This window comes from Lepidochelys olivacea (assembly GCF_965140295.1).
Source record: "Lepidochelys olivacea isolate rLepOli2 genome assembly, chromosome: 7".
In the NCBI taxonomy this organism is placed as follows: Eukaryota; Metazoa; Chordata; order Testudines; family Cheloniidae; genus Lepidochelys; species Lepidochelys olivacea.
In genome coordinates, this window is record NC_140417.1 from 124,521,948 (window position 1) to 124,548,973 (window position 27,026).

A 27,026-nucleotide genomic window follows, 5' to 3' on the forward strand; every position below is an offset into this window, starting at 1 on the left:
AGGGATCCTTCTGGTCAGGTAGATGCATAAGAATTCACCAATGGGTGGCATATAAGCCAGAAACGTACTGGTCATCATAATCATTGCCAAATATATGTCTGGATAATATTTAAGGATTTATATAGGTATCCTGAAAACTACGTTCTTAAGGGACGTGAATTAAGACAGGCCACCAGAACAATTAGAGGATTGGGCCAAAAGAAATCTGATCTGGAGGATGGTGTGGATTGCACCTTCAGCAAGTTTGCAGATGACACTAAACTGGGAGGAGTGGTAGATACGCTGGAGGGTAGGGATAGCATACAGAGGGACCCAGACAAATTGGAGGATTGGGCCAAAAGAAATCTGATGAGGTTCAACAACGACAAGTGCAGAGTCCTGCACTTAGGACGGAAGAATCCAATGCACTACTGCAGACTAGGGACCGAATGGCTTGGCAGCAGTTCTGCAGAAAAGGACCTGGGGGTTACAGTGGACGAGAAGCTGGATATGAGTCAACAGTGTGCCCTTGTTGCCAAGAAGACCAATGGCATTTTGGGATGTATAAGTAGGGGCATGCCGCAGATCGAGGGATGTGATCTTTCCCCTTTATTCGACATTGGTGAGGCCTCATCTGGAGTACTATGTCCAGTTTTGGGCCACACACTACAAGAAGGATGTGGAAAAATTGGAAAACGTCCAGCGGAGGGCAACAAAAATGATTAGGGGACTGGAACACATGACTTTTGAGGAGAGGCTGAGGGAACTGGGATTGTTTAGTCTGCAGAAGAGAAGAATGAGGGGGGATTTTATAGCTGCTTTCAACTACCTGAAAGGGGGTTCCAAAGAGGATGGATCTAGACTGTTCTCGTGGTAGCAGATGACAGAACAAGCAGTAATGGTCTCAAGTTGCAGTGGGGGAGATTTAGGTTGGATATTAGGAAAAACTTTTTCACTATGAGGGTGGTGAAGCACTGGCATGCGTTACCTAGGGAGGTGGTGGAATCTGCATCGTTAGAGGTTTTTAAGGTCAAGCTTGACAAAGCCCTGGCGGGGATGATTTAGTTGGGGATTGGTTCTGCTTTGAGCAGGGGGTTGGACTAGATGACCTCCTGAGGTCCCTTCCAACCCTGATATTCTATGATTCTAAGCTGATAAACAGGTTCTGTTCAGGCAGGATGCATCTCTCTGTTGGGTCAAGTGTGTTCTGAGCATTGTATGTATCACAAAGGGATCACACTGAGCCAGACCCTAATCAAAGTTTGCAAAAGCTATAAAATGGGGCTGTCAGTGACTACATTGCTCCTGATACACCAAACCTTCACCCACTGAGTGCAGAGTTAAAGTGAAGCAAGCAACCTTGTTCCTGGCCCAATGACAAGCTCCTGAGCAGCCCCAGGATGGGGCGGGGGAGCGGGGGTGCTCCCTCTGGACCTCTTACACTTGAGAAAATGTTTGTATTGAGCTGTAGAAGCCACAGGACATGGAATAAGGGTATTAGCCACTGCAAATTCCACAGCTTGTCTCCACTCCACCACCGAGTCGAGTCGTTACATGTCACACGGGGCTGACCTCAAAGCAGCTAATGCTTGAAGAACCTGGGAACATATGGCAGACCACTGGCTGCTGGAACTAGAAGGGAACGTGTGCTTATCTCGAATGTCCATAAAACGTTAATGCAGAGTTCTAACTCCAAAGCAAATCAATTATGCCACAAAATTATATGCAGGATATTAAATAATTCACCAGAGGGAAAAGTCTAAATAAAAGCAATGGGTCTTTTGAATACACGCACATGCCCCTGTTTGATAAGCTCCATAAGCCTTTGGAGACACTGCGTAAAGAATGGTCTATAAAATAAGGAGTATCATGTTCACACCCCCACGTCAGCAGAGAAAGCTTTACATTAATTGGTACAATGCACAACCTTCAGGAAGAAAGATCCAATGGAAGGTTCCGCCCCCCTGATGTCTGGGCAGCATCATTTGTACGTGTCTCTTTGGAATAAAGGGCTTTTATCGCCCTTCACAGCACACACACCCAGTTATATTTCCTGCACCGAGGGGCAGCAGTTCTTGTTACTGTAACCAAAACCATCCTTGAAAGTCAATGGTCCGGACAGCTGAATTCATCCTTTCCTTGGCCATGACACCCCAACCCTTCCAAACAGACCCAAGCAACTCTTCATAATCCAGCTATGGAGGAGAAAAAACGGCATGGTAATTAACACACGCAGCAATGGCCTAATGAATCCCTAATGCACCAAGACATAGCTTTGGGGCTCAGGGTCCACCAGCAAGGTCCAGCGCCCTGCAGAGCCCTCCCCACGGCCCACCCCCAGAAGAAAAGACATTTGCAAGAATGTTTTTATTCTCCTACAGAACAGGAGTTTGCTGCTGTGATCCCCTCCCCAGACCCTGGCCAGCATAAGGAAGAGCCTCTTCTCAGGATGCCCTGCTGAAAAGTAGCAAGGACTCCACTACCGGGGTCGCATGGGATTCTCAAGCTCTGCCCTGCATGCCTCACACCAGTGTGAGATGGCACACAGAATGGACTGTGCAGTTCTTCGTAAGACCATCATTGTCCTTCCCTCTGGGGTGCTTCCCTTTCAGCAACGAAATAGCTAATATTGGCATGTCAAACATCAGAGCCTTCAGCATTAGCCCTCCATTGAGATGAATGGGGCAAGTCAGACCTCGAAGCTTCTAAATGTGTGCAGACTCATGCAGACAGCACTGCATTCGTTTTCACCCCATTTGCAGCCTGACTGACCATGATCTTTCCAGCTCCAAGGGCAAGAGCAATTGTTTTAAATCTCACACTCACATTCTGAAGCACAAGATGGCAGCCTCCCAGAAAATGGGTATGGGCTCTCTGAGCCACTATAGTTCAGCCCCGGTCAAGCCCTGCAATATTCTAAATTAGATGCAAAGATGCCTGAACCTAAGAGATGTTTTTAAGTGTGTAGAGAGAGAACGATTCACTAGAGTTCCCCTTTTTTCAACAGCCAGTGTTCCGATTTCCAAGCATCTCCGGCTGTGCCATCAGGCACTCCCTGGCTGCTGTGATCCTAACACCAATTCTATCGGTGTGACACAATCTGCTCCGTGCACATCAGAGAGAGCTCCTGAAAACAAAACATCTAACCCTTGAAAGCTGGATGCATTTCCACCAACGTGGACTGTTTTCTTTTAATAAAACAAAAGTCATATTTTAGCTTTCTGTGCCTTCTGGGGACTGTTTTCCACATTTTTGGTGTAATCCTCAAATTGACTGCAGCTTTTGGAGTCATGCTAACGATCTATTATCATTGCTTTCAGTATACGACTAAGGTAGGCACTTCATTATCTTAACGAGCAGATGTACTTAATGAGGTGGTACTTTGTCAATTTAGTCCTAAAGGAAAAATTAAGAGAAGAGAACGTTTCCATTTCTAGTGAAAAATCCAACTGCAGAATAATTCGGGTGGCTGCTATTCTTCAGAGAGCAACAGATTTCCTCTAAATGAGCATCAGAGCTGCAGCATCACTGCGCTGGTTTTCTGGTGAGGAAGACGTTATTTAAAACATCACCGGCTCACAACTGTATTTATGTTGTCTGGGTTATGAAGAAAACAGCTCAATGATTTTCCTTCATTTAAGTAAATTTTTACTGCTAGATTGGTACCAGTGGAGACAGGGAAGCTGTATTTATTCTCAAAAAAGGCACAGCATGGGCAGAATCTGTCCAAGCATCCTTCAACCCTGACCCGGTAGGACCAACACCAGGAGCCGAGTACGCCAGTCACAGGGTCCATGCCTGGCTTCTCTGCTAGGCTGTGACTACCAACAAAGGGTCAAGAATGAGGGTGACACTTGTCAACTAGGAACTGGACCGAGGCTATCCACAATCCCACAGGGCTAGTTACTAGGACCCTGCTGGTAAAAACCGAAGCCTTGTGTTATTGGTTGTCTTTGACATTGAACAACAACCTTAAGATGCAGGAAACCTGTTGGTGAAAACACATCCTGGCTTCGGAAGATTCAAATATTTTATTACTGGTTACATATCAAGCGTACCTCTGATTCTCTTGCCTTCACACCTAACCAGTAATAACAGCCAGGGAAGATCCAGAAGTCACTTCAGAATGGGCAGATGGAGTGACTTTAAAGAGGCCATCAGTGTGCTCATTAAGGCATCCCCTGCTGGCGTATTACTGGGCCATTAGCAGCAAACTTAAACCAAAAAGGCCATTAGCGTGTTCCCATTCCAACCAGAGGAACATGAAACAGACAAATGGGTGGAATGCTATCACAGACAACACCAATCATTGGCACACAGGTGGAAATCCAGTCTAGTCAAGCAGTTTAGGTCCAACAGGTGATTTTCTGCAAACCCCTCTGAAGCTAGAATGGAAGCGTCTAGTGGCTTGGAGCTATTCAACTCTACCACCCAAAAACCCAGCCACTGCTAACGTGCAATTTTTGTGTTTCTCAACAGAGGCACCATTGAGCCAGCAAAGCGAGAGAGGGAGCTCTCCCCTGCTAATACAGTTCTGCAGGCCAGATGGGTCAGCTGCACTCCCATGCAATCAGGTGGTCACCCCAATCACACTGAGAAATGCTTTCCCCTCCTTCAGCCACTGACTCTACCCTCTCTGCCCACAGAAGCTGCTCCCAGTGACTTCCACAGCTGAAGCTTTGTGCCAGGTGTTAACCTTCCCGTCAGAACACACAGGTAGCGAGCAGCTTAACCAACACACCTGCAGGGCAGGTGTCTGCACCACCGCAGCCAGCGCGCAGGAAAGAATTGGCGGTAAGGGCTGCCCTCTTTCCAGCCCTGCAGCCCATGGTGCAGAGCAGATGGGATCTGTACAGCAGGGCCTCAAGCAACAGGGTGGGGATGCAAATAACATGAGCTAAGCAGATTCTGCCCAAACCTCACAAACCGTTACCACCTTAAGGAGGCAGGGGACCAGGAGGACAGAAAGGTTCACCGGAGGGTAAACAGCTCGGTAGGTATCAGAGTAGCAGCCGTGTTAGTCTGTATTCGCAAAAAGAAAAGGAGGACTTGTGGCACCTTAGAGACTAACCAATTTATTAGAGCATAAGCTTTCGTGAGCTACAGCTCACTTCCTCAGATGCATATCGTGGAAACTGCAGCAGGCTTTATATATACACAGAGAATATGAAACAATACCTATTCCCACCCCACTGTCCTGCTGGTAATAGCTTATCTAAAGTGATTTCCAGCACAAATCCAGGTTTTCTCACCCTCCACCCCCCCACACAAATTCACTCTCCTGCTGGTGATAGCCCATCCAAAGTGACAACTCTTTACACAATGTGCATGACAATCAAGCTGGGCTATTTCCTGCATAAATCCAGGTTCTCACATCCCCCCACCCCCATACACACAGAAACTCACTCTCCTGCTGGTAATAGCTCATCCAAACTGACCACTCTTCAAGTTAAAATCCAAGTTAAACCAGAACATCTGGGGGGGGGGGGGTAGGAAAAAACAAGAGGAAACAGGCTACCTTGCATAATGACTTAGCCACTCCAAGTCTCTATTTAAGCCTAAATTAATAGTATCCAATTTGCAAATGAATTCCAATTCAGCAGTTTCTCGCTGGAGTCTGGATTTGAAGTTTTTTTGTTTTAAGATAGCGACCTTCATGTCTGTGATCGCGTGACCAGAGAGATTGAAGTGTTCTCCGACTGGTTTATGAATGTTACAATTCTTGACATCTGATTTGTGTCCATTTATTCTTTTACGTAGAGACTGTCCAGTTTGACCAATGTACATGGCAGAGGGGCATTGCTGGCACATGATGGCATATATCACATTGGTGGATGTGCAGGTGAACGAGCCTCTGATAGTGTGGCTGATGTTATTAGGCCCTGTGATGGTGTCCCCTGAATAGATATGTGGGCACAGTTGGCAACGGGCTTTGTTGCAAGGATAAGTTCCTGGGTTAGTGGTTCTGTTGTGTGGTATGTGGTTGTTGGTGAGTATTTGCTTCAGGTTGCGGGGCTGTCTGTAGGCAAGGACTGGCCTGTCTCCCAAGATTTGTGAGAGTGTTGGGTCATCCTTTAGGATAGGTTGTAGATCCTTAATAATGCGTTGGAGGGGTTTTAGTTGGGGGCTGAAGGTGACGGCTAGTGGCGTTCTGTTATTTTCTTTGTTAGGCCTGTCCTGTAGTAGGTAACTTCTGGGAACTCTTCTGGCTCTATCAATCTGTTTCTTTACTTCTGCAGGTGGGTATTGTAGTTGTAAGAAAGCTTGACAGAGATCTTGTAGGTGTTTGTCTCTGTCTGAGGGGTTGGAGCAAATGCGGTTGTATCGCAGAGCTTGGCTGTAGACGATGGATCGTGTGGTGTGGTCAGGGTGAAAGCTGGAGGCATGCAGGTAGGAATAGCGGTCAGTAGGTTTCCGGTATAGGGTGGTGTTTATGTGACCATTGTTTATTAGCACTGTAGTGTCCAGGAAGTGGATCTCTTGTGTGGACTGGACCAGGCTGAGGTTGGTGGTGGGATGGAAATTGTTGAAATCATGGTGGAATTCCTCAAGGGCTTCTTTTCCATGGGTCCAGATGATGAAGATGTCATCAATATAGCGCAAGTAGAGTAGGGGCTTTAGGGGACGAGAGCTGAGGAAGCGTTGTTCTAAATCAGCCATAAAAATGTTGGCATACTGTGGGGCCATGCGGTAGGTAAACGCTTGTCTGCTAAGACCCACATAGCCAGGCTGGCATGTTTGCTGAACATAGGGAGAGATTCCCAAGCAGCTGACTAGTGCAGTTCTGCAGCAGAGGGTCCCTTCTCCCCCAGCATGCTACCATCGCCTGAGCAGAACGGGCCCTCACCTGAAGAGGGCAGGACAACTTTGCAGAGCAGTAGGCTCCCGGAGTGCAGGGATGGGTCTGCCTGGAAATCACCCTCCCCGTCCCTGCCTTGTTGCCTTTCTGAGTGGGGAGAAGGGAAGGGGCTCCTCCGATTACAGGCAATGAAGAGAAACCCAGAAAGCCTGGCTGAAGCAGGCAGAGACTCGGGAGCAAAGTGCTCCTCCCCACCTTTGAGTGGGCCTACATGCCCGGGAGTCGGCTTACTGCGGCCATGAGGAGATGAGAGGGTGGGTAACTGGGGCAGCAGGATTGCCAAGTCAACCAACAGGTGTTTGCACCACTGCAGGCTGCGTTCTCCCTGTCAAAGGGGGAGTCATAGCCGCATGCCGGGATGCGCTCCCCTGCAGCACGATCCGGCCCAGGCAGCACCTCAGCCAGCTCCACAAACCTCCATTTGTCCAAGAGGCAAAACCCCTAAAAGAATTAACCCAAAAGAGCAACAAAGCCATTAAAAGCAGAACAGCAGCACTGGGGCTGGCAAGTGCCTTGGGCTGCCAGAAAACCAGAGCCAACAGCCTTGGGGCACTCGTGTCAGCCTCCTACACTGCCACGCTCCTTCGGAGGCCACCTGGGACAGCATCTGGGCAGAGGGAGTTAGGCCTGGTCTACACTGATCGGCTGGTACGGTGACCCCACTAACCCCTCCCCCACGTGGACGCAAGTTATACTAGCAAGAGAGTCCTTCGGCCTGTATAACTGATACACCAGATCCCCAAGCGAAGTGAGTCCAAAGGACTCGTGTGCCAATGTCACTGCATTTACACCAGGGCGTCTGCTGGCAGAGCTGCATCGTCGAAGTCACACCCTAGCTGAGAGCTATGCCAGCACAGTTCAAGTGTAGAGCAGACCCAAGCCGCTGAAAGAGGGGAAGTGTCCCTTGGTGAAACCGGATGGCTTCCTACCTGATCTGCACATGATGGGAGCTGCACATGATGGGAGCTGCACTATCCTTTCTGTGTGGGTGGGACCAGACCCAGAACGCCACTCAACTAACACGCCCTACTCCTGGAACTGGGCCAATGCCATTAGCAACAGCATCTGACTTAAGCTACTGCATGAAGGGTGAAGGAAAACCAAGGCAGAATGACACGGGCTCATGCACCATAAGAGAAACGAATCAAAGTGAGTCAACTGATTAAATTGCAACAAATGGAAACCAACACAACTGTTACGAAGAGATGTGATTTTCAGCTGCCTCTGTTGGAGAGTTACACACAAGGAGAAGGGACAAACAACAAGAAACTAGTGAAAAAATAGCTGAAAGAACAAGTGGTGACTCCATGGAAAACTGGAAGAGCCTATGTGTAGACAGTGATGCTTGTTACTTGCTGCTTTTTTCCCCCCATCCTCCCATTTTAAATTACTAGCCATGCTGGCATGGAAAAACAGGATCTTTGCTCCTCAGATTCCATCTACTCCTACTCCATCCCCAGGTAAAGCCAGAATCCTGTTTACGTCAGAATTAGCTGCTGCAGAGGGCTCCAGGATTTCACTAATAGGGACCTGTGAGGTCAGGTGGCGAATGAGCAGCAAGAGCATATAAACTCAGAGAAACCAAGATCCTCTCTTGCCACAGTCACCACAGCATGTAAGCTCCGCTTTTCCATGCCAAAGTCCCTCGCAACAAAAACTGCAGAAGATATGATATACAAGAAGAGATCTTCCAACCCGCCCCCTCAAACAGCAGCCGAATGCGTAGAGTAGACCAAGAGTCCAGGTCTCCTGGGTTCTACTCCTAGAAGGTGCCCTCGCTTGAGTGAGTCACAATCTCCGCACCCCATGGTACCCATCTGGAAAAGAAGGATTATTACACACAGCTACCTCTCGCGGGAGTCGTGAAGCTTAATTAAAGTAGGTGCAAAGGGATTTTAATACAACAAATTAAAAAACCTCTATTCCAAGCAGCTTGGAAAATTCTTTCCACTCCTCCAGCCTGGTGTCTTGCTAACAGGAGTCTGCATGACACAGGGCAGCATCTATTGGAGAAAAGACATTTGCTAGCTCACTCCTGGGAGCACTCTTATGAGACTGCATTCCTGTAACTATCCCAGCTGTAACCGTGGCAATAACAGGGGTGAGGATTTGAAAGCAAACTACCAATGGCACCAGGAGTAATTGTTTTAGTTAGTTAAAGGCCTTTTGTTATCTTATAACACAAGATCAGCCAGGTTTGATTAGCAGTGGCAGCATGCCAAAGGTCATTACTATTAAAACATACCTCAGTGAGCAGTTTAATTGAGTCATCATTCTGTCACTAGTCAGCATTTACAATTGGGCATACCAATCAATACCAACAGACCTAGAGAGCAAACCAAGCCAGCCTGAATGTCAGAGCAGAGCCCACAAAACTACTCCCACTGCCTGCCAGAGCCTGGCTGCATAGTGTGCAGGTGATCATCATCTAACTGTTCTTCCACCTAGGCCTGGCTACGTTCACCCACCACCGTGGGTCACTGCCTATCACAATGGAAGGGAAGAGGATCTGAGAGGCACTAGCCGGTCCCACAATGTGTACAGCCAACCTCTTTGGTCACTTGATCCCCTAATGTTGTTTCAGCCAAGCAGGCTCCCTCTGCCTCTTCAACTGCTAAGTTAGTGCTTGAGGGTTGCACTATTGTACATTTCTATTTATCTTACACTTCCCTTGGCTATTCCAGTTCCCATCAGATCAGTCCAAAGCTCGTCCTCCCTCTTTACTCATCTGCTGGTCACCACGGACCCTTCGTTGCACTCTCAAGCTGAGTGGCGCTCCCTGTGATCTGCATAGAAGCACAGTGTCTTCCCAGGACTCCTGTGTAAACCCTACAGCGATTCATTACAATATTCCTAGACCACAAGCATGTCTCACCCCACTTTGAGATACTGGACTCCTTGCTGTACGGCATGTATCACAGCAGCGTACCAGACAGGCTGCAGCTTTCTAAGGAATCCCTGTACGGCCCCTCCTCCGGTGGTGGAGTGGTGAAAAAAAAGGTGGGTAAGCTGACCTTTTCAGCGTTGCAGGCCAGGCAGTGGTAAGGCAGGTACTAAGGAGGTGCAGATGTGCCCTCATTGGGTTTAGGCTCTGGTGACGTTGGAGGTAAACATGAGATGTGCCAGTAAAATGTGTTTTTAGCAGTCACTCACAGACCAACTTATCAATTACATTGTTCTTTAATTATTGTAATAGTTTTGTCTCTAAAAGTGAGTAAACTCCATATTCCCCCAGAGAGAAGAGAAGAGAAGAGATTACCCACTTCCTCTCCCAGCACTCCAGTCCCCGGCACCTGAGTTCATTCTGTGGAGCACCTGGAAGATGGCAAGGGGCTGTCATTTGAGAGCTGGGAGATAGGGCTATACCAATGCAAACAGCATCACAGTCTCAAACTTAAATCTAAGCTATCCACACACAGTCTGGCTGCTCACACAGATTGACAGCCAGCGTATCCCTTCTGTATGCCCAAGTGATGCTCCGCATACCCGCTGCCCCACAAATATCTCCTGTGAGGGCGCAGACAGCAGCCGCAGAACCAGCGGTGCCTTCTGCACAAAGGAAAAGTACCACCCAGGGCAGCTCCTTGGGCTTTCTGACTCTAGCCAGTCTCATTCCAAGTTGAGATGGGTTCTACCAGGACAAATAGAATCACTTAAGACATGAATCAAAAGATCTATTACACCTCGCTACAAGCTGTAGAGACATTCCCCATTACAGATAATGGGGAAGTTCAATCTATTAATCATTGTGTTAATCTATTTATTCACCTTGAGAAAATTACTGATCAGGAGAAAGTCTATTAAAAGAGTACAATGATTCAGCGGCCACCTCTCCCTCTGTGTGAGCCATCTCAGTCCCTTTGAACTTGGCCATAATAAAATTCTCATTAAATGCAAACCTGCAAGATGTTAACATAAAGGGGCTCATTAGCCTCAAAAAAATCACTTGCCTTGAAAGTTGCTTATTTCCTCAGAGGTGTGAAGGTCAGTTTTCCATCCACTGGCTACTGGGGTTTCTTATTTCAGCCAATCAGTGCAGCAGTGACATATTGGAAAATCAACACAACTCAACCATTTGTGCCTGACACCAACAACCCCATGCACAGCAGTAAAAAAAACAACGAGGAGTCCTTGTGGCACCTTAGAGACGAACACATTGATTTGGGCATAAGCTTTCATGGGCTACAGCTTACCTCATCGGCTGCATGCAGTGGAAAATACAGTAGGAAGAAATATATTGTGATACAGCATGGCCAGAGGGCAGCAGGAGGGTGATGGAGGGGAGATATGTAAGCCCCAGGATGATGAAAGCCTTATTCCCCCTAGAGGGAAGAGAGGTTGCTATAGATTAATTAGAGCACCTGAAGCCAGTCACCTGATAAAACCCCCTGCTTCAATCAGGGAGTTGGAGGAGTTGAAGCAGAGTGGTTTGGTGCTGGAGCAGACAGCAGTTTGGAGGGGAGCAGAGAAGAGTTTGGAGAAGTGCTGTGGCGGACCAGAAGACCAAGACCCTGGGTAAAGGGAAACCCGGCTTGTGCAGAGCAGAGGGACTCCACAGACACAAGGGGTTGGGAGAAACCTGGCCCAAGCAGAGAGAGGGCAGGAAGCCCCACAAGCTGAAGGGATGGAGAGGGAAGTAGCCCAGGGGAAGGAATCAACAGTTCAAGTGGTTTGCTGCTATCCCTAGGGCCCCTGGGCTGCGACCCAAAGTAGAGGGCGGGCCCGGGTCCCTCCCTCTCCACTCCCCTTCTCTGGGATACTAGTGAGACAGTTAATACCCCAGATCGGGGGGCGAGAAATGGCGCCCTGCACCCCCCCCAAGAAGAGAAAGCGCGGGACCCACCATAGTAGTGCTGGCACTTTGCCACAATATACACAGAGAACACGAAACAATGGGTCTTGCCATACCACCTGTGATGAGACGACTCAATTAAGGTGGGCTGTTCTCAGCAACACCCATTGTTTCGTGTTCTCTGTCACCTAGCCAGTTCTTAATCCCTTTTACCTATGCTTCATCGACATTGCATGGCACTTATTTTTTAACCAGAAAGACATGTGCCTTCTATGACGAGATAACTGGCTCTGTGGATGAGGGGAAAGCAGTGGACGTGTTGCTCCTTGACTTTAGCAAAGCTTTTGGCACGGTCTCCCACAGTATTCTTGCCAGCAAGTTAAGGAAGTATGGGCTGGATGAATGGACTATAAGGTGGATAGAAAGCTGGTTAGATTATCGGGCTCAACGGGTAGTGATCAATGGCTCCATGTCTAGTTGGCAGCCGGTATCAAGTGGAGTGCCCCAAGGGTCGGTCCTGGGGCCGGTTTTGTTCAATATCTTCAAAAATGATCTGGAGGATGGTGTGGATTGCACCCTCAGCAAGTTTGCAGATGACACTAAACTGGGAGGAGTGGTAGATACGCTGGAGGGGAGGGATAGGATACAGAGGGACCTAGACGAATTAGAGGATTGGGCCAAAAGAAATCTGATGAGGTTCAACAACGACAAGTGCAGAGTCCTGCACTTAGGACAGAAGAATCCCATGCACCGCTACAAACTAGGGATTGAATGGCTTGGCAGCAGTTCTGCAGAAAGGGACCTAGGGGTTACAGTGGACGAGAAGCTGGATATGAGCCAACAGTGTGCCCTTGTTGCCAAGAAGGCCAATGGCATTTTGGGACGTATACGTAGGGGCACTGCCAGAAGATCGAGGGATGTGATCGTTCCCCTCTATTCGACATTGGTGAGGCCTCATCTGGAGTACTGTGTCCAGTTTTGGGCCACACACTACAAGAAGGATGTGTAATTGGAAAACGTCCAGCGGAGGGCTACAAAAATGATTAGGGGACTGGAACACATGACTTATGAAGAGAGACAAACATGGGATTGTTTAGTTTGCAGAAGAGAAGAATGAGGGGGGATTTGATAGCTGCTTTCAACTACCTGAAAGGGAGTTCCAAAGAGGATGGATCTAGACTGTTCTCAGTGGTAGCTGATGACAGAACGAGGAGTAATGGTCTCAAGTTGCAGTGGGGGAGGTTTAGGTTGGACATTAGGAAAAACTTTTTCATTAGGAGGGTGGTGAAGCACTGGAATGCGTTACCTAGGGAGGTGGTGGAATCTCCTTCCTTGGATATTTTTAAGGTCAGGCTTGACAAAGCCCTGGCTTGGATGATTTAGTTGGGGATTGGTCCTGCTTTGAGCAGGGGGTTGGACTAGATGACCTCCTGAGGTCCCTTCCAACCCTGATATTCTATGAGTCTATGTGATGCTAAATCAAACCCCTTACAGAAGTGAAGTAAATTACATCTGCAGTTATCTTTATCAACCAAACTTACCTCAGAGAATGAGATCAGGTTTGCTTGGCAAGAACTATTTTCCAAAAAACCACGTTGTTGGCAATAATTGTATTCCTAGCCTTTAATTCTTTGGTGATTGAATCCTGGATTGGCGTTCCCGTTATTTTGCCCAGGCTAACCAGTCTATACTTACCCTAGTCAACCCACTTGCCGTTCATGAATAGGGCACAACATTAGCGCTCTTCCAGTCTTCTGGTATTTCCCCTGTACTCCAAGATTTATTAAAATTTAACAGCAGCAAGCCATACATCTCCCCAGCCAACTCTTTTAGGACTCTCGGGTGAAAGTTATCTGGGCCTGCAGATTTCAAAATGTTTATCTCTAGCAGATGTTGTTTAACATTCTCCATCGTAGGTGCTGGAACTGGGGTGCTGCCAGACCTGTTGGCTTGAAGTGGTAGCAACAACCCAAATACATGATTTCCATCTGCAGCACCCCCATTATAAAAACTGTTCCAGCACCACTGTTCTCCGCAGTAACTAATGGATTGGAAAGTACTTCCTCATCCTCGTGTGATTTCAATACATCATCCTGCTCCTTTTCAAACGCTGAATAGAAATATCTCAAAAATTTCTGCCTTTTCATTATTAACAATGTTACCATCTCCATCTGATAATGGGTCTATACCACCACTTGGATTTCTTTCATTCCGAATATACTTAAAATCCTCCTTATTGCCCTTGGCTCTGCCAGCCATAGAGTTTCCCTGGTCTTTAGCTTACCTTATCAATTTGCTAAACTTCATGACTCCTCATTTATATCGATTGCAATCTATTTCCCCTTTTTCCCCATGTTTGACATTGCTTTTTTATTTCTAATCTCTGCTTTCACTCCCCCAAATGAACAAGAATGGGCTTTTAGCCAAAGTTGTCCTCTTTCTTGATTGTGGTGTTGTGGCTTTTTGGCCACCTAATCAGTTAAAATACTCCCACTTTTCATTCATATTTTTCTGTCTACATTTTTCCTCCCAATCAATTTCACTAATAATTTTCTTCATCTTTGGGAAATGAGCCCTTTTGAAGTACTAAGTGTGTATATCATTGGCTGGGACTGTCCTCCATTTGCCTTTATTGAAAGCAATCAGGTCATGATCACTGATCCCTAGGCAACCACCAACTTCCCATCCTGGGAGTAATTTAACTTCAGCCATCACAATGAGGACCAAAACGTAGCTCTGCTTGTATGCAGAGAACAACCCAAATCTTTCATAATGCGTGTCCTTGACGGTGGAAGCTGAGAGTCTTTGAACAAAACATGCCAACAGTAGACAATGGCCCACTGGCACCAAGCCACTGGTTGGGATTAAGGGTAAAAGCCAGTTTCTAAAGCTTCCATGATATGCCAGTCCAAGATGCAGGGGTGCCCACATTTTGACCAACTGAGACCTGCATAAACAACCTGCCTAAATCAGAATGCCTTGCCTTCCTTGGGAGAAACGCAGCCCTTCTTGCCTTTCACACAGTACGTGTGACCAGCAGATGCTGCAGGCCCCAGCAGACAGCACAGAGCAGCGAGAAGAAATTACAGAGACTAAAATGGGAAACAGGGTGATGGTTTACGTGCAATAGTCTTGAAAGTCCGGCCCACAGAAATGGAAGCCCCGCCTGCAAGACGGAAGAACACAGCTTCACAACAGAACCCACCACTTCAGCCCAGCCAGGGTCGGCAGGCAAGTCCACGCGAGCTTTGCTCAAGTTGAAGCGGCATGGATACAATCTTTGTCAACTGCTGGATGATCAGCTCCCCCAAGCGCAGTCTGGGCTGCACGCAGGCCGGCCACCAGGCTAATACGGATTAAAGAAATCCCAGGGTTCTAAGTGATACTGTAGTGGCATCACCAGGACCTACTCAAAAACCTTTGCCCAGGAAGAGGGGCTCTGACAGCCTCCCACAGGGAACTACAATTCATGACACAGAAGGGATCTGAACTGAAAGGGAGGGTGGAAGAACAGCATGCACGGAGCAACAACAACAAAAATCTCTCTCAAAGCTAAAACAGGAGCCTATGGGGCCAGTTTCCCCCGTCCACCCGCTCTGCCGGCTGTTGGGTGCCCCCGGCAAGGGCAGCAGTGGGAAGGAAATCACGTTGCCAATTGTTTGCTTTTATCTTTTCAGCTGCTTGAGAGGATCACTTTTAATGAATAAGTGTTGGGGAGACTGAGTGCCCAGACGGGAAAGTGAACCTGCTCGTTTACAGGCTACAGATCAAGCCTAGAAACCTGAGCAGCCACATGCTTTCCACCTGTGAATACTCCCTTCCCAGTTTAGAGAGGCTTCTGCAGTTCCAGAGCACTCCAAGGGCAGACACTTGTGACACTTTAAATGCTATCTGCTCTGCGGCTTCATTTAGGGAGTATTATCTGCCCACAAAGGTTTCATTTTCAGATCTGTTTATGAAAAATAAAGATGGGAACAAAGTAAGTCTTCTGGAAGCTCTAAGTGAGGAAATGAAACTTACAGACGAAACCTGTAAAGGTGGTTAAGAGACACATAAAACAAGTATTTCCTTGAAATGTGCCCTCAGAGGGAGTTTGCCTTGTACACGCTGTTGTCTGTTGTGAAAGAATTGCAAAGAACCTAGACAGCTCCACCGAGCTACCTTCTACTTCCCAGGAAGGCAGCATGCCTCAGGGCACTTCCAATTTGGACTCTGCTCCTGACGTTTAGTGTGGACTTGGGCCTCAGTTTCCCCTTCTGGAAAATATGGCCAATGCCACTGATTATTTACACGGTGGTGCCCACATGGTGCTTGGTGCTTCCCAGCGCCTGCCCGCCCCATGGAACACCCCATCGGCAATGAGAAAAACACACCAAAAGGTGGGAGAAAGGGATCCAACACCCAAGGAGTGACTGGGGTGCAGGTGGGCACAAGCCTTGGTAGCTGACATGGGTTTTTAATTTTAAATTAATTTTAAAGTCAAACACTAAATTCCCCTCCCTCCACCTTCCAACCAAACTGGGTCAGACCCCTGGGCCATCCAGCCCAGCGTTCTGTCTTCAGCAATGGCTTGAGACTAGAGATTTCAGAGCAAGAAACTTTGAAGCTCTGATGGAAGCCTCTACAGCTGTGGACTAATACGGCAATAGGGACAGTTAATCCCTAGCCCCACTGACTAGTGACTGATTTGTGGCCCCGGGGCAGGAGAGTTCAATAGGTTCAACTGAAACCATCTTCAAATAAGCATTTTTACATTTTTTTTCCTTATTTTTTTTTTAATTCCTTGCAGTTTTAAAGGGGGCTTGGGAATGGGCTCAAAGCCTCTGCTATGGGCTCTGCAAAGAGGATCTCTGTGGGCAAGACTGACACCACGAGCAGACAACTCAGAAGCAGCGATTTTAGACTCATGAATGCAATGGAATCAAGCAAGAGTGAAAGCCCATTTGACCCACAATCGCCCTGCCAGCCTGCAAGGGGCGCAATAAGGATTAACTCATTAGGTGCTTTGACAGCACAGAACCCCCGGAAGAGCTCAGCATTATTATAAAAAGTAGTTCACACTTTCATGAGCCCTCCACCCTCTTTGCTGAAGGCAGCAATTTAGCCTAACACAGCAAATCAAATTCCAAAACAAACTCTGTGCAACAAACATGGAAGTGTTGAAACAGGGCAGAGCCACGCAGAACACCTCCCAAGAACTCCAACGCTGCTATTCATTCCCACGCCTTACCTGATATTGACTAACGCATGGGTCACCTTGCTGGCGGGCTCCTTCCACTGACCGGCATTGGTCGAAAGCCGTAGAACTGAAAGAGAGGGAGAGAGATCCTTAAGACTGCTGGCACTGAACCGACAACAGAGCAACACATTCTAACCTGAAACGTCCGGTAAAACGGCAGCCGGAGGGCCGAGTCACAACGAGACCAGCCTTCGAGAGCGCACCTGTTTTAGTTTGGCCAGCAGAACCTCACCCTCTGCCCCCGGTCTGGTTAGCACAACCTGAGTACGGGGTCACACTCTCGGGCCATAATACGCAGCCTCTTCTGAGGCCATTTCAGAGATTTTAAGAATATAAAAAAGCTGCATAGGCCAAAGTGCAGTCTCCTTTTCTGGAGCAGGGTGAGGGGGAGCTAGTCCTGTCAACCTGATTTTATCTCCGTGTCTCCAAATCCCCGTCCTCCAGAAACAAGAGCTGAACGTCGTGGATTCATTCATTGCTCTCTGCTTTTGCCACTTTCTCTGGGATCTTACTCCACATTTGCTCCCCTTCTCCTCAGCTCCAGTTCCTATTTATTCAGGGTTCCAAACGTTCTAGACCTCGCCCCGTAGTTTCAGACGATCCCCATGCAGAAAGTTTCTTTGGCTCTGTTAACCAGCCTCACAGAGAAGGATCACACACCGGTAAGGGGAGAAGCCTGCTCCCCAGAGAGACCAGCACGCCCCCTCTGCCTCACAGAGTCAGGGAGCAGATCTGAAAACATTCCAGACCGGGCAGAACATCTCTGGAAGCCCAGTGTGCTGCTGACAGAGTGCCCAAGGTATTTATTCAGGTCCAGAGTGTTTCCAGGCGGCCCATCATCTCGGCACCCACACCTCAAACACAGTTACAAAGCAGTGAAGAAATCCAGAACAAAGGGCGTTTTCTTTACGCAGTGTGCTCTGCTGGAACTGTGGGTGAATTCATACGGTCAAGGAATAATCCATTTATGATTCCACGCCTGGAGCGAGGATTTTCTGAAAAGGGGTACCTGGTACTTGTACATGGACACAGCTTCTTGCCCCCGGAGCACAGTGCCCTCACTAGGGCTGTCTATAAACATCAGTACTACTTCAGCAAAGCCTGTGAATCCATGAGCAGGGTGGGTTAATGTACAGCGCTCACCAGCTCTGCAGACCTGGGTAAAGGAAGATTCAGGGCACAAACACATAAGAACGGCCAGACTGGGTCAGACCAATGGTCCATCTAGCCCAGTATCCTGTCTGCCGACACTGGCCAATGCCAGGTGCCCCAGAGGGAATGAACAGAACAGGGAATCATCAAGTGATCCATCCCGTTACCCATTCCCAGCTTCTGGCAAACGGAGGCTAGGGACACCATCCCTGCCCATCCTGGCTAATAACCATTGATGGACCTGTCCTCCATGAATTTATCTAGTTCTTTTTTGAATCCTGTTATAATCTTGGCCTTCACAACATCCTCTGGCAAGGAGTTCCGCAGGTTGACTGCGTTGTGTGAAAAAATACTTCCTTGTGTTTGTTTTAAATCTGGCTGCCTATTAATGTCATTGGGTGACCCCTAGTTCTTGTGTTTATGGGAAGCAGTAAATAACACTTCCTTAGTTACTTTCTCCACACCAGTTATGATTTTATAGACCTCAATCATATCCCCCCCTTAGCTGTCTCTTTTCCAAGCTGAAAAGTCCCAGTCTTATTAATCTCTCCTCATACGGCAGCCGTTCCATACCCCTAATCATTTTTGTTGCCCTTTTCTGAACCTTTTCCAATTCCAATATATCTTTTCTGAGATGGGGCAACCACATCTGCAGGCAGTATTCGAGATGTGGGACTACCATGGATTTATACAGAGACAATATGATATTGTCTGTCTTATTATCTATCCCTTTCTTAACGATTCCCAGAATTCTGTTTGTTTTTTTGTCTGCTGCTGCACACTGAGTGGATGTTTTCAGAGAACTATCCACAATGATTCCAAGAGCTCTTTCTTGAGTGGTAACAGCTAATTTAGACCCCATCATTTTATATGTACAGTTGGGATTATGTTTTCCAATGCGCATTACTTTGCATTTATCAACATTGAATTTCATCTGCCATTTTGTTGCCTAGTCACCCAGGTTTGAGATATCCTTTTGTAGCTCTTCGCAGTCTGCCTGGGACTTAACTATCTTGAGTAGTTTTGTATCATCTGCAAATTTGGCCACCTCACTGTTTACCCCTTTTCCCAGATTATTTTTGAATATGTTGACTAGGACTGGGACCAATACAGACCACTATTTACCTCTCTCCATTCTGAAAACTGACCATTTATTCCTACCCTTTGTTTCCTATCTTTTATTCAGTTACCAATCCACAAGAGGACCTGCCCTCTTATCCCATGACTGCTTACTTTGCTTAAGAGCCTTTGGTGAGGGCCCTTGTCAAAGGCTTTCTGAAATCTAAATACACTATATTCACTGGATTCCCCTTGTCCACATGCTTGTTAACCCCCTCAAAGAATTCTAGTAGATTGGTAAGGCATTGATTTCCCTTTACAAAAACCATGTTGACTATTCTCCAAAAAATTATGTTCATCTATGTGTCTGACAATTTTGTTCTTTACTATAGTTTCGATCAGTTTGCCCGGTACTGAAGTGAGTCTTACTGGCCTGAAATTGCCGGGGTCTCCTCTGGAGCCCTTTTTAGAAATTGGCGTCACATTCCTATCCTCCAGTCATTTGGTACGGAAGCTAATTTAAATGATAGGTCACAGAAAATAGTTAGTAGTCCTGCAATTTCACATTTGAGTTCCTTCAGAACTCTTGGGTGATTATCATCTGGTCTTGGTGACTTACTACTGTTCAGTGTATCAATTTGTTCAAAAACCTTCTCTAATGACACCTCAATCTGAGACAGTTCCTCAGATGTGTCACCTAAAAAGAATGGCTCAGATTTGGTAATCTCCGTAACATCCTCAACCATGAAGACCGACGCAAAGAATTCATTTAGTTTCTCCGCAATGGCCATATTGTCCTTGAGTGCTCCTTTAGTATCTCGATCGTCCAGTGGCCCCACGGGTTGTTTAGCAGGCTTCCTGCTTCTGATGTATTTTAAAAAAAATTTTGCTATTACTTTTTGAGTCTTTGGCTAGCTGTTCTTCAGATTCTTTTTTGGGCTTCCTAATTATATTTTACACTTCACTTGCCAGAGTTTATGCTCCTTTCTATTTTCCTCACTAGGATTTAACTTCCACTTTTTAAAGGAGGCCTTTTTGCCTCTCACTGCTTCATTTACTTTGTTCTTTAGCTAAGGTGGCACTTTTTTAGTTCTCTTACTATATTTTTTAATTTGGGGTATACATTTAAGTTAAGCCTCTATTATGCTGTCTTTAAAAAGTTTCCATGCAGCTTGCAGGGATTTCACTTTTGGTGCTGTACTTTTTAATTTCTGTTTAACTAACTTCCTCATTTTTGTGTAGTTCCCCTTTCTGAAATTAAATGCTACCGTGTTGGGCCACTGTGGGGTTTTCCCCACCACAGGAATTTTAATTTAATTATATTATGGTCACTATTACCAAGCAGTCCAGCTATATTCACCTCTTGAACCTGATCCTATGCTCCAATTAGGACTAAATCAAGAATTGTCTCTCCTCTCATGGGTTCCAGGACCAGCTGCTCCAAGAAGTCATTTAAGGTGTCAAGAAACTTCATCTCTGCATCCCGTCCTGAGGCGACATGTACCCAGCCAACATGGGGATAGTTGAAATCCCTCATTATTATTGAGTTTTTTATTTTAATGGCCTCTCTAATCTCCCTGAGCATTTCACAGTCACTATCACCATCCTGGCCAGGTGGTCAGTAATATCCCTACTGCTATATTCTTATTATCCGAGCATGGAATTACTATCCATAGAGATTCTGTGGTACAGTTTGGTTCATTTAAGATTTTTACTGCATTTGATTCTTCGCTTTCTTTCACATCTAGTGCTATGAACTTTACAAGAACTGGGCCATTTGGACCCTGTCCTTTAGCTCTATTATTAGTCTCCACTCACAGCTGGCCCAGCAGAAGGGCAAGTGCAGAGCGAGCACATTGGCAAAGCCTGGGGAAAGCTCCTTGCATGCCTAGCCAGACACAGCTGTAGCGCCTTGCTTCCAGGAGCCCCAGACGCCTGCTGTTTCCTAGAGGACAAGAAGATGCCGGCTCTGAGCATAGCACTGTTTTCTCAGAGAGCAAGTATCCCATTCCTAACACCGGCAGCAATCACTTCAGAGCGGTTTCCACTCAGGCATCTGTAGTGTGAATTCACAGGGTTTCGCTTCACAGAGCGGAATGGAAAACGTACTCATGTGAGAAATGAATTGCTTCAGCAGGTCAGACATGCCTATTGCAGCCCAGTCGAAAGAGTATGAGTGTGGATTCCTTCGTTCCACTTTTCTCTGGCTTCACCTGCTGCCCAGTGCAGACACGTCCCCGTTACCAGCTTAGCTCCTTGGGCAGTGATTGGCTCCAAAGGGAAGGGCAGCAGCATTTGCTTTGTGAGCACCACTGACTCTTTGGTAGAATCATAGAATCATGGAATCATAGAATATCAGGGTTGGAAGGGACCCCAGAAGGTCATCTAGTCCAACCCCCTGCTCAAAGCAGGACCAATTCCCAGTTAAATCATCCCAGCCAGGGCTTTGTCAAGCCTGACCTTAAAAACCTCTAAGGAAGGAGATTCTACCACCTCCCTAGGTAACTCATTCCAGTGTTTCACCACCCTCTTAGTGAAAAAGTTTTTCCTAATATCCAATCGAAACCTCCCCCACTGCAACTTGAGACCATTACTCCTCGTTCTGTCATCTGCTACCATTGAGAACAGCCTAGAGCCATCCTCTTTGGAACCCCCTTTCAGGTAGTTGAAAGCAGCTATCAAATCCCCCCTCATTCTTCTCTTCTGCAGGCTAAACAATCCCAGTTCCCTCAGCCTCTCCTCATAAGTCATGTGTTCCAGTCCCCTAATCATTTTTGTTGCCCTTCGCTGGACTCTCTCCAATTTATCCACAATTGCATGGGTGACAAAAAACAGGTAATTTACAACAGAGGGATAAAAACAGAAGAACATAAGAACGGCCAGACTCAGTCAGACCAATGGTCCATCTAGCCCAGTATCCTGCCTCTGACAGCAGCCGGTGCCAGGTGCCCCAGAGGGAATGAACAAAGCAGGGGAATTTATTGAGCGATCCATTTCCTGTCCTCCAGTCCTAGCTTCTGGCAGTCAGAGGTTTAGGGACACCCAGAGCATGGGGTTGTCTCCCTGCCCATCTTGGCTAACAGCCATTGATGGACCTATCCTCCAGGAACTTAGCTAGTTCTTTTTTTAACCCACTTATATTTTTAACCTTCACAACTTCTCCTGGCCAGGAGTTCCACAGGTTGACCATGCGTTGTATGAAGAAGCATTTCCTTCTGTTTGTTTTAAACCTGCTGCCTATTAATTTCGTTTGGTGACCCCTGGTTCTTGTGTTATGGAAAGGGGCAAATAACACTTCTTTATTCACTGTCTCCATACCAGTCATGGTTTTATAGCCCTCCGTCATATCCCCCCCTTAGTCGTCTCTTTGCCAAGCTAAACAGTCCCATTCTTACTAATCTCTCCTCACACGAAAGCCGTTCCATTCACCTCATCATTTTTGTTGCCCTTTCCACACTTTTTCCAGTTCTAATGTATTTCTGTCATTTATTCTGCAGAGACTCAGTTCAATTGCAGCGTAAGAAACAGCTAATGATCTTTATTTTAATGGGGGTGCTTCTCTGCATCTTGTCTGTAGTGCACTGTGGCTGGCTGGCTCTCTCTTACAGGCCTTCTAACCCCTGTTATGTGCTTGTGTTACTCCCATTATTTACAATGGCAGTTACATGTTCACACTGGGAATGCGAGGGACCGGGGGGATATGCCCTTCAGGAGAGGGGCAGACAAAGAGTACACAGACATCCCTTTATCCGCAGATTCCAGCATGCAGCATTAAACCAGCCCTGCTGCGGTTGTTCTTGAATGCAGGCTCATTTGTATACTGCTTGATTATGCCTCCACATGTTTTTTGCTTCTCTCCTTTGTTCTTCGCTTCCCTGCCGGGTTCACTGGGTGGTATTCCAATGCACTCCTCTCTCTTTGAAGGATGGCTTCTCCTTGCTTTGCCAGTGTGCACATTCTTCTGTCCAGTGACTTCCTCCTCGCTGCCCGTGGGTTTGTGGGGGCTGCTCTCTGGTTTTGTTCTCGTGCCGCAGGAGCGCAGTGTGTGATTTGTCCAAGGCAGCAGGTTTCTTGTCATGCATTTCTCAAATGCTTTTCACCCCTTTTGTTTACAATGCCCATTTCCCTGTGCTGATTGGTTCTGCAGCTTGTGTTTGCTCTCCAACCTCAGACGAAGGCATGTTTTCCCAGCTGGGAGCTCAACATGGCTTGGCAGAGACAAATTATAGGCTGGTTAACTCTACATGAGGGTTCAGGTGTTTCTGATGACATTTCAATATCACATATTTAGTCACATGGGCAAATTCATATTTGCATTAACAACAGATGCTTGTTAGACAGGTGCCCTCTTGTACACCCATACTGGATCACTTTAACAGGCCTGTTCCATTGGTAAAGAGCCAATGAAATTTACTTTGTCCTTTTGGAAAAGAAAAAGTTTATTCTTTTCACAGATTTATCCCTTTCTCAAGTCCTAATTTACTGGGTATCTATGCAAATACAGAAATGTTTATATTCACATACCCCAAACATGCACCACCACGAATATCACACACAGCTTATTTCCTGCTTGTTTTTATCAACAGTATCTCAAAGAGGCCACTCACTCACCCATGGAGTAGAGGTTATCGAAATTCTGGTGCATACGGATGATCTCGTAGTACAGCTCATCGTAGCTGCTGGGCGTTGGGAGGAAGGTGTCTCCGTAGGTGATGAACATGTTGAACAAGTTCACTACCTACAAAAAAAATTAAAATTACAATAGGGGATCATTACACAAAATCTAATTTACAATAGACGCCAATCAGACCCAGATGTGTTTAAAACCTTCAGAGCAATAAGCCCATAGTACACTGGACAATATTCTTTTAGCCCATCAAAGAGTAATCCAAACGCCACCCTCTTGCTCTGTCATTTCTTATGTGGAATGTGCTCAGACCCAACAGCGATGGGCAGCAGGATAAAACCTTAAGACAGGCAGATTTCTGATGCTTTACGGGGTGGGGAGGCTACAGCATGCCCACCATTACCACGACCCAGAAAACTGAGCTAACCAATTCTGAGCATTAGCTTGTAGAGTCCAGTTATCTACAGCTCTGCCTGCTCCAGGGAATAAACCAGCCACCAACTACCTGGGATGAGAAAGGAACTTCCCTTAAGAGCAAACTTATTACATAACTGCCAATCCATTAAGGGGTTTCTTGGACCTCCCTTGGAAGCATCTGCTGTTGGCTACTGTCAGACACAGGCCAATCGGCTAGCTGGGCAGTAATTTTCTATGGGAAATTAAGACAACACCCCCACTTCCTTGTTTGGTTAGCCTTCTCTTTCCAGTTTCAGGGTCTCCCATCCCAAGCTGGCTTTTCCTGATTTCTCCCACAAAACACACTTCACCTAGGCTGGCAAAGGCAGGGAGACAACTCAATCTTGTCTACACCACTGGACTTCCACCCCATCTGGGTATGCAAGACTAATATCTCCCTTCTCCTGCTTTTCTATCTCCCTTCAGTTCCCCCAGAGCACAGCTGTCTGGCAAACCACTGCCCTGGCCCCCAACAGGAGGACCTCTAAGGTCCCTGGTACGAGTTATCCCAGGCATCCTTCTGCCCACACCCCTCATCCCAACAAGTGTTGTCTTTGGGGTTCCCCTATGTTTCCTTAGCATGGATAGGTTCCCAAGCTGGAGAGCTGTACGTTGATCTCTGCACAGCTTAAATACCTGTTCAGCAGGCCAGCCCCAACCCAACATGGAACCCTCTCCTCCGTGTCATTCAATGTGAACCCGGTTTCTCTACACTCACCATGAGCGCCAAGGTGAAGATGTTGTGTTTTGCCAACAGCACAGTCTCGTTGGACATGAGGAATTTCAGCAAGTTGATCAGAGCTAAGGGAAAGAATAAAAGTAATCAAAGCTTTTTCAAGAAGCCATTTAAACACAAGTGCATTTTCACCATCCTAACCACTGGCCCAGTGATCAGGAAGCACTCAAACTTACTGACGGCTTTACAAGTGAAAATGCTATTCTGGTCTGATAAACGACTGTGGAAATTGGCATCATCCCAGGTTTATTCTCCTTCACCAACTTCCAGATCAAATCTGTCAGTTTCAAGTGGAGTTACTTGACAATGAGGTTTTTCTACCTGTCAACACCTCAAGCTATGCCTGGAACCTGGAGAATCCAGCCATCCCCTTTCTGCTCCATACATCATCAACATGAGGTTGTGCAATTAGAACTCTGCTGTCACTTGTGTTGACGACACGAGGCAGCAGAACACGCGGCACGGCTCCTCTCCGGTGGTGTGACGGCACTAGTAAGGATCTGGTACTTTATTGTGCTAGTTATCTACGGCTGTGCAGAGAAAACGATAGACCCAGCTCAGATTCGTCACCTGAATACAAATAAATCAATAAAGGCTCATCCAACACTAGGGAAAGATCGTTAGCCCTTTCATTTGAACTCAGGTAATCTAATTAGAGGGCTTTAAGCGTGTCCAATTTACAAAGCATCACTGCATGCTGAACATTCGCAACAATGGAAGCAGACCATCGGTACTGTTGGTAATTATTAGTGTCAGAGTGATTTTCAAAGATTTCCCCTCCCCTCCACGTGGGATACGGTCGGGAACCAAAGCCCGGTTTGTGGGTCTGCCTACATGAGATTCTAAACCCGTGCTCTACTCTGAAATCAGCCGCCAGAAATGGGGTTCTGGGACTTTAAGACAGCCAAATTAGGTGGACAAGACATGTAAGTTAGGCAGCTGTAAAGGCAGACTTTAAAAGGCTGTTTATTATTCACTGATTAGTACCTGGAGCTAACAGCTTCATGTCAGGCTGTGCCCTCGGTTTTACAGGTACAACTTGGATCTGATTAATCTTTTTTAAAGCCAGCATCCCAGCTTGCAGCACTGCGGCCACCCAGCACATGCTGCAGCCCGTGACCTAGCTCAGCCAGGCAACAGCAGCAGTAAGGCAGGCACCAGCTAAATGAGGGCAGCAGAAGCAGGCTAGCCGGAACAGCAATGGGTGCTGGAGAAAGATGGCTGGTGAGAAACCCACCCTGGAAACTCCAGCAAGGTCTCAGGGAGACTCACTCAGAGTCATCACCCACCCGCGTGTAACAGAGTCAAGGCGAGACCACGGCCCACTTGGAAGGCAGGAGCAGTGGGGGGAAGTTGTCCATGCGTTAACATAGCTCCTGCGAGTGTCCAATATTTGCCTCAGCCTTTGGGCAATACAGCACGAAGGGACCAATTAATCCTTGGACAGTATTTACCCACCACTGCCCTCCACCCTAGTCCTCACTTGTACGTGTTACACACACCAATTCTTAAGTCCCTTCTCAAGGACGCAGGAGCAAACCAGCCCCAATTTGGGAGGGTGCTGTACAGAACAGGAAAACTAGCTTTCAGATGAGGCAGAACTGCCGGCCCCGAAGTGGAAATAGCTACGGGACAGAAAATTTAGTGGGGAAGCAACAAGATATGGGGGAAATTGTCCATTTCTTTGGGTTTCCAGAGACTCAAGCATGCAGAAAAAGGAGTGAGCGACAGACGTGAAGACAGAACAGTGGTCTGAATGGAGCCTGAATAAAGCCCTGAAAGCTCTGCTCCCAATGCCAGAAGTTCACCGAGATCAGCAGAGAGCCTATCCCAGCCCAAAGGGAGGGTAACTGCGACCCCAGCCTCCCGGAGCACATTCCACTACACAGTAGCATTAATGCACTTGGAATTCAGCCACGAAGCACCATCCCCACTACAGCTCATCCTCTGAATCAAACTGTGGTCAGGGCCTTCATTCCACAGGCATTCAGCCCTGGGAGGACTCCAGGCAACTATTTTTCTGGGAACAAAGAAAGAGCAGGTAGAGATGGGCTTTTCGCTGGAGCCGAGATCCCGTTAAAACAGGTTTCCAAGGTAACTAAGCCTCATGAGGAACGCTGCAGTCTC

The 27,026-nt window shown here is 47.1% G+C and overlaps 1 protein-coding gene across 3 annotated transcripts in view; it reads right to left on the reverse strand.

The window, feature by feature from the left end:
• Nucleotides 1-27,026, reverse strand: part of ARMH3 (armadillo like helical domain containing 3) — a 184,780-nt gene that overhangs the window by 66,740 nt on the left and 91,014 nt on the right. For all 3 annotated transcript variants that reach the window (XM_084633976.1, XM_084633977.1, XM_084633978.1), the window contains 3 exons: nucleotides 24,882-24,964; nucleotides 23,692-23,818; nucleotides 16,861-16,936 (listed from right to left, as the gene is read on the reverse strand). In XM_084633976.1, coding sequence (XP_084490102.1) covers nucleotides 16,861-16,936; nucleotides 23,692-23,818; nucleotides 24,882-24,964 — 286 coding nt within the window. The remainder of the gene's footprint in view (nucleotides 1-16,860; nucleotides 16,937-23,691; nucleotides 23,819-24,881; nucleotides 24,965-27,026) is intronic.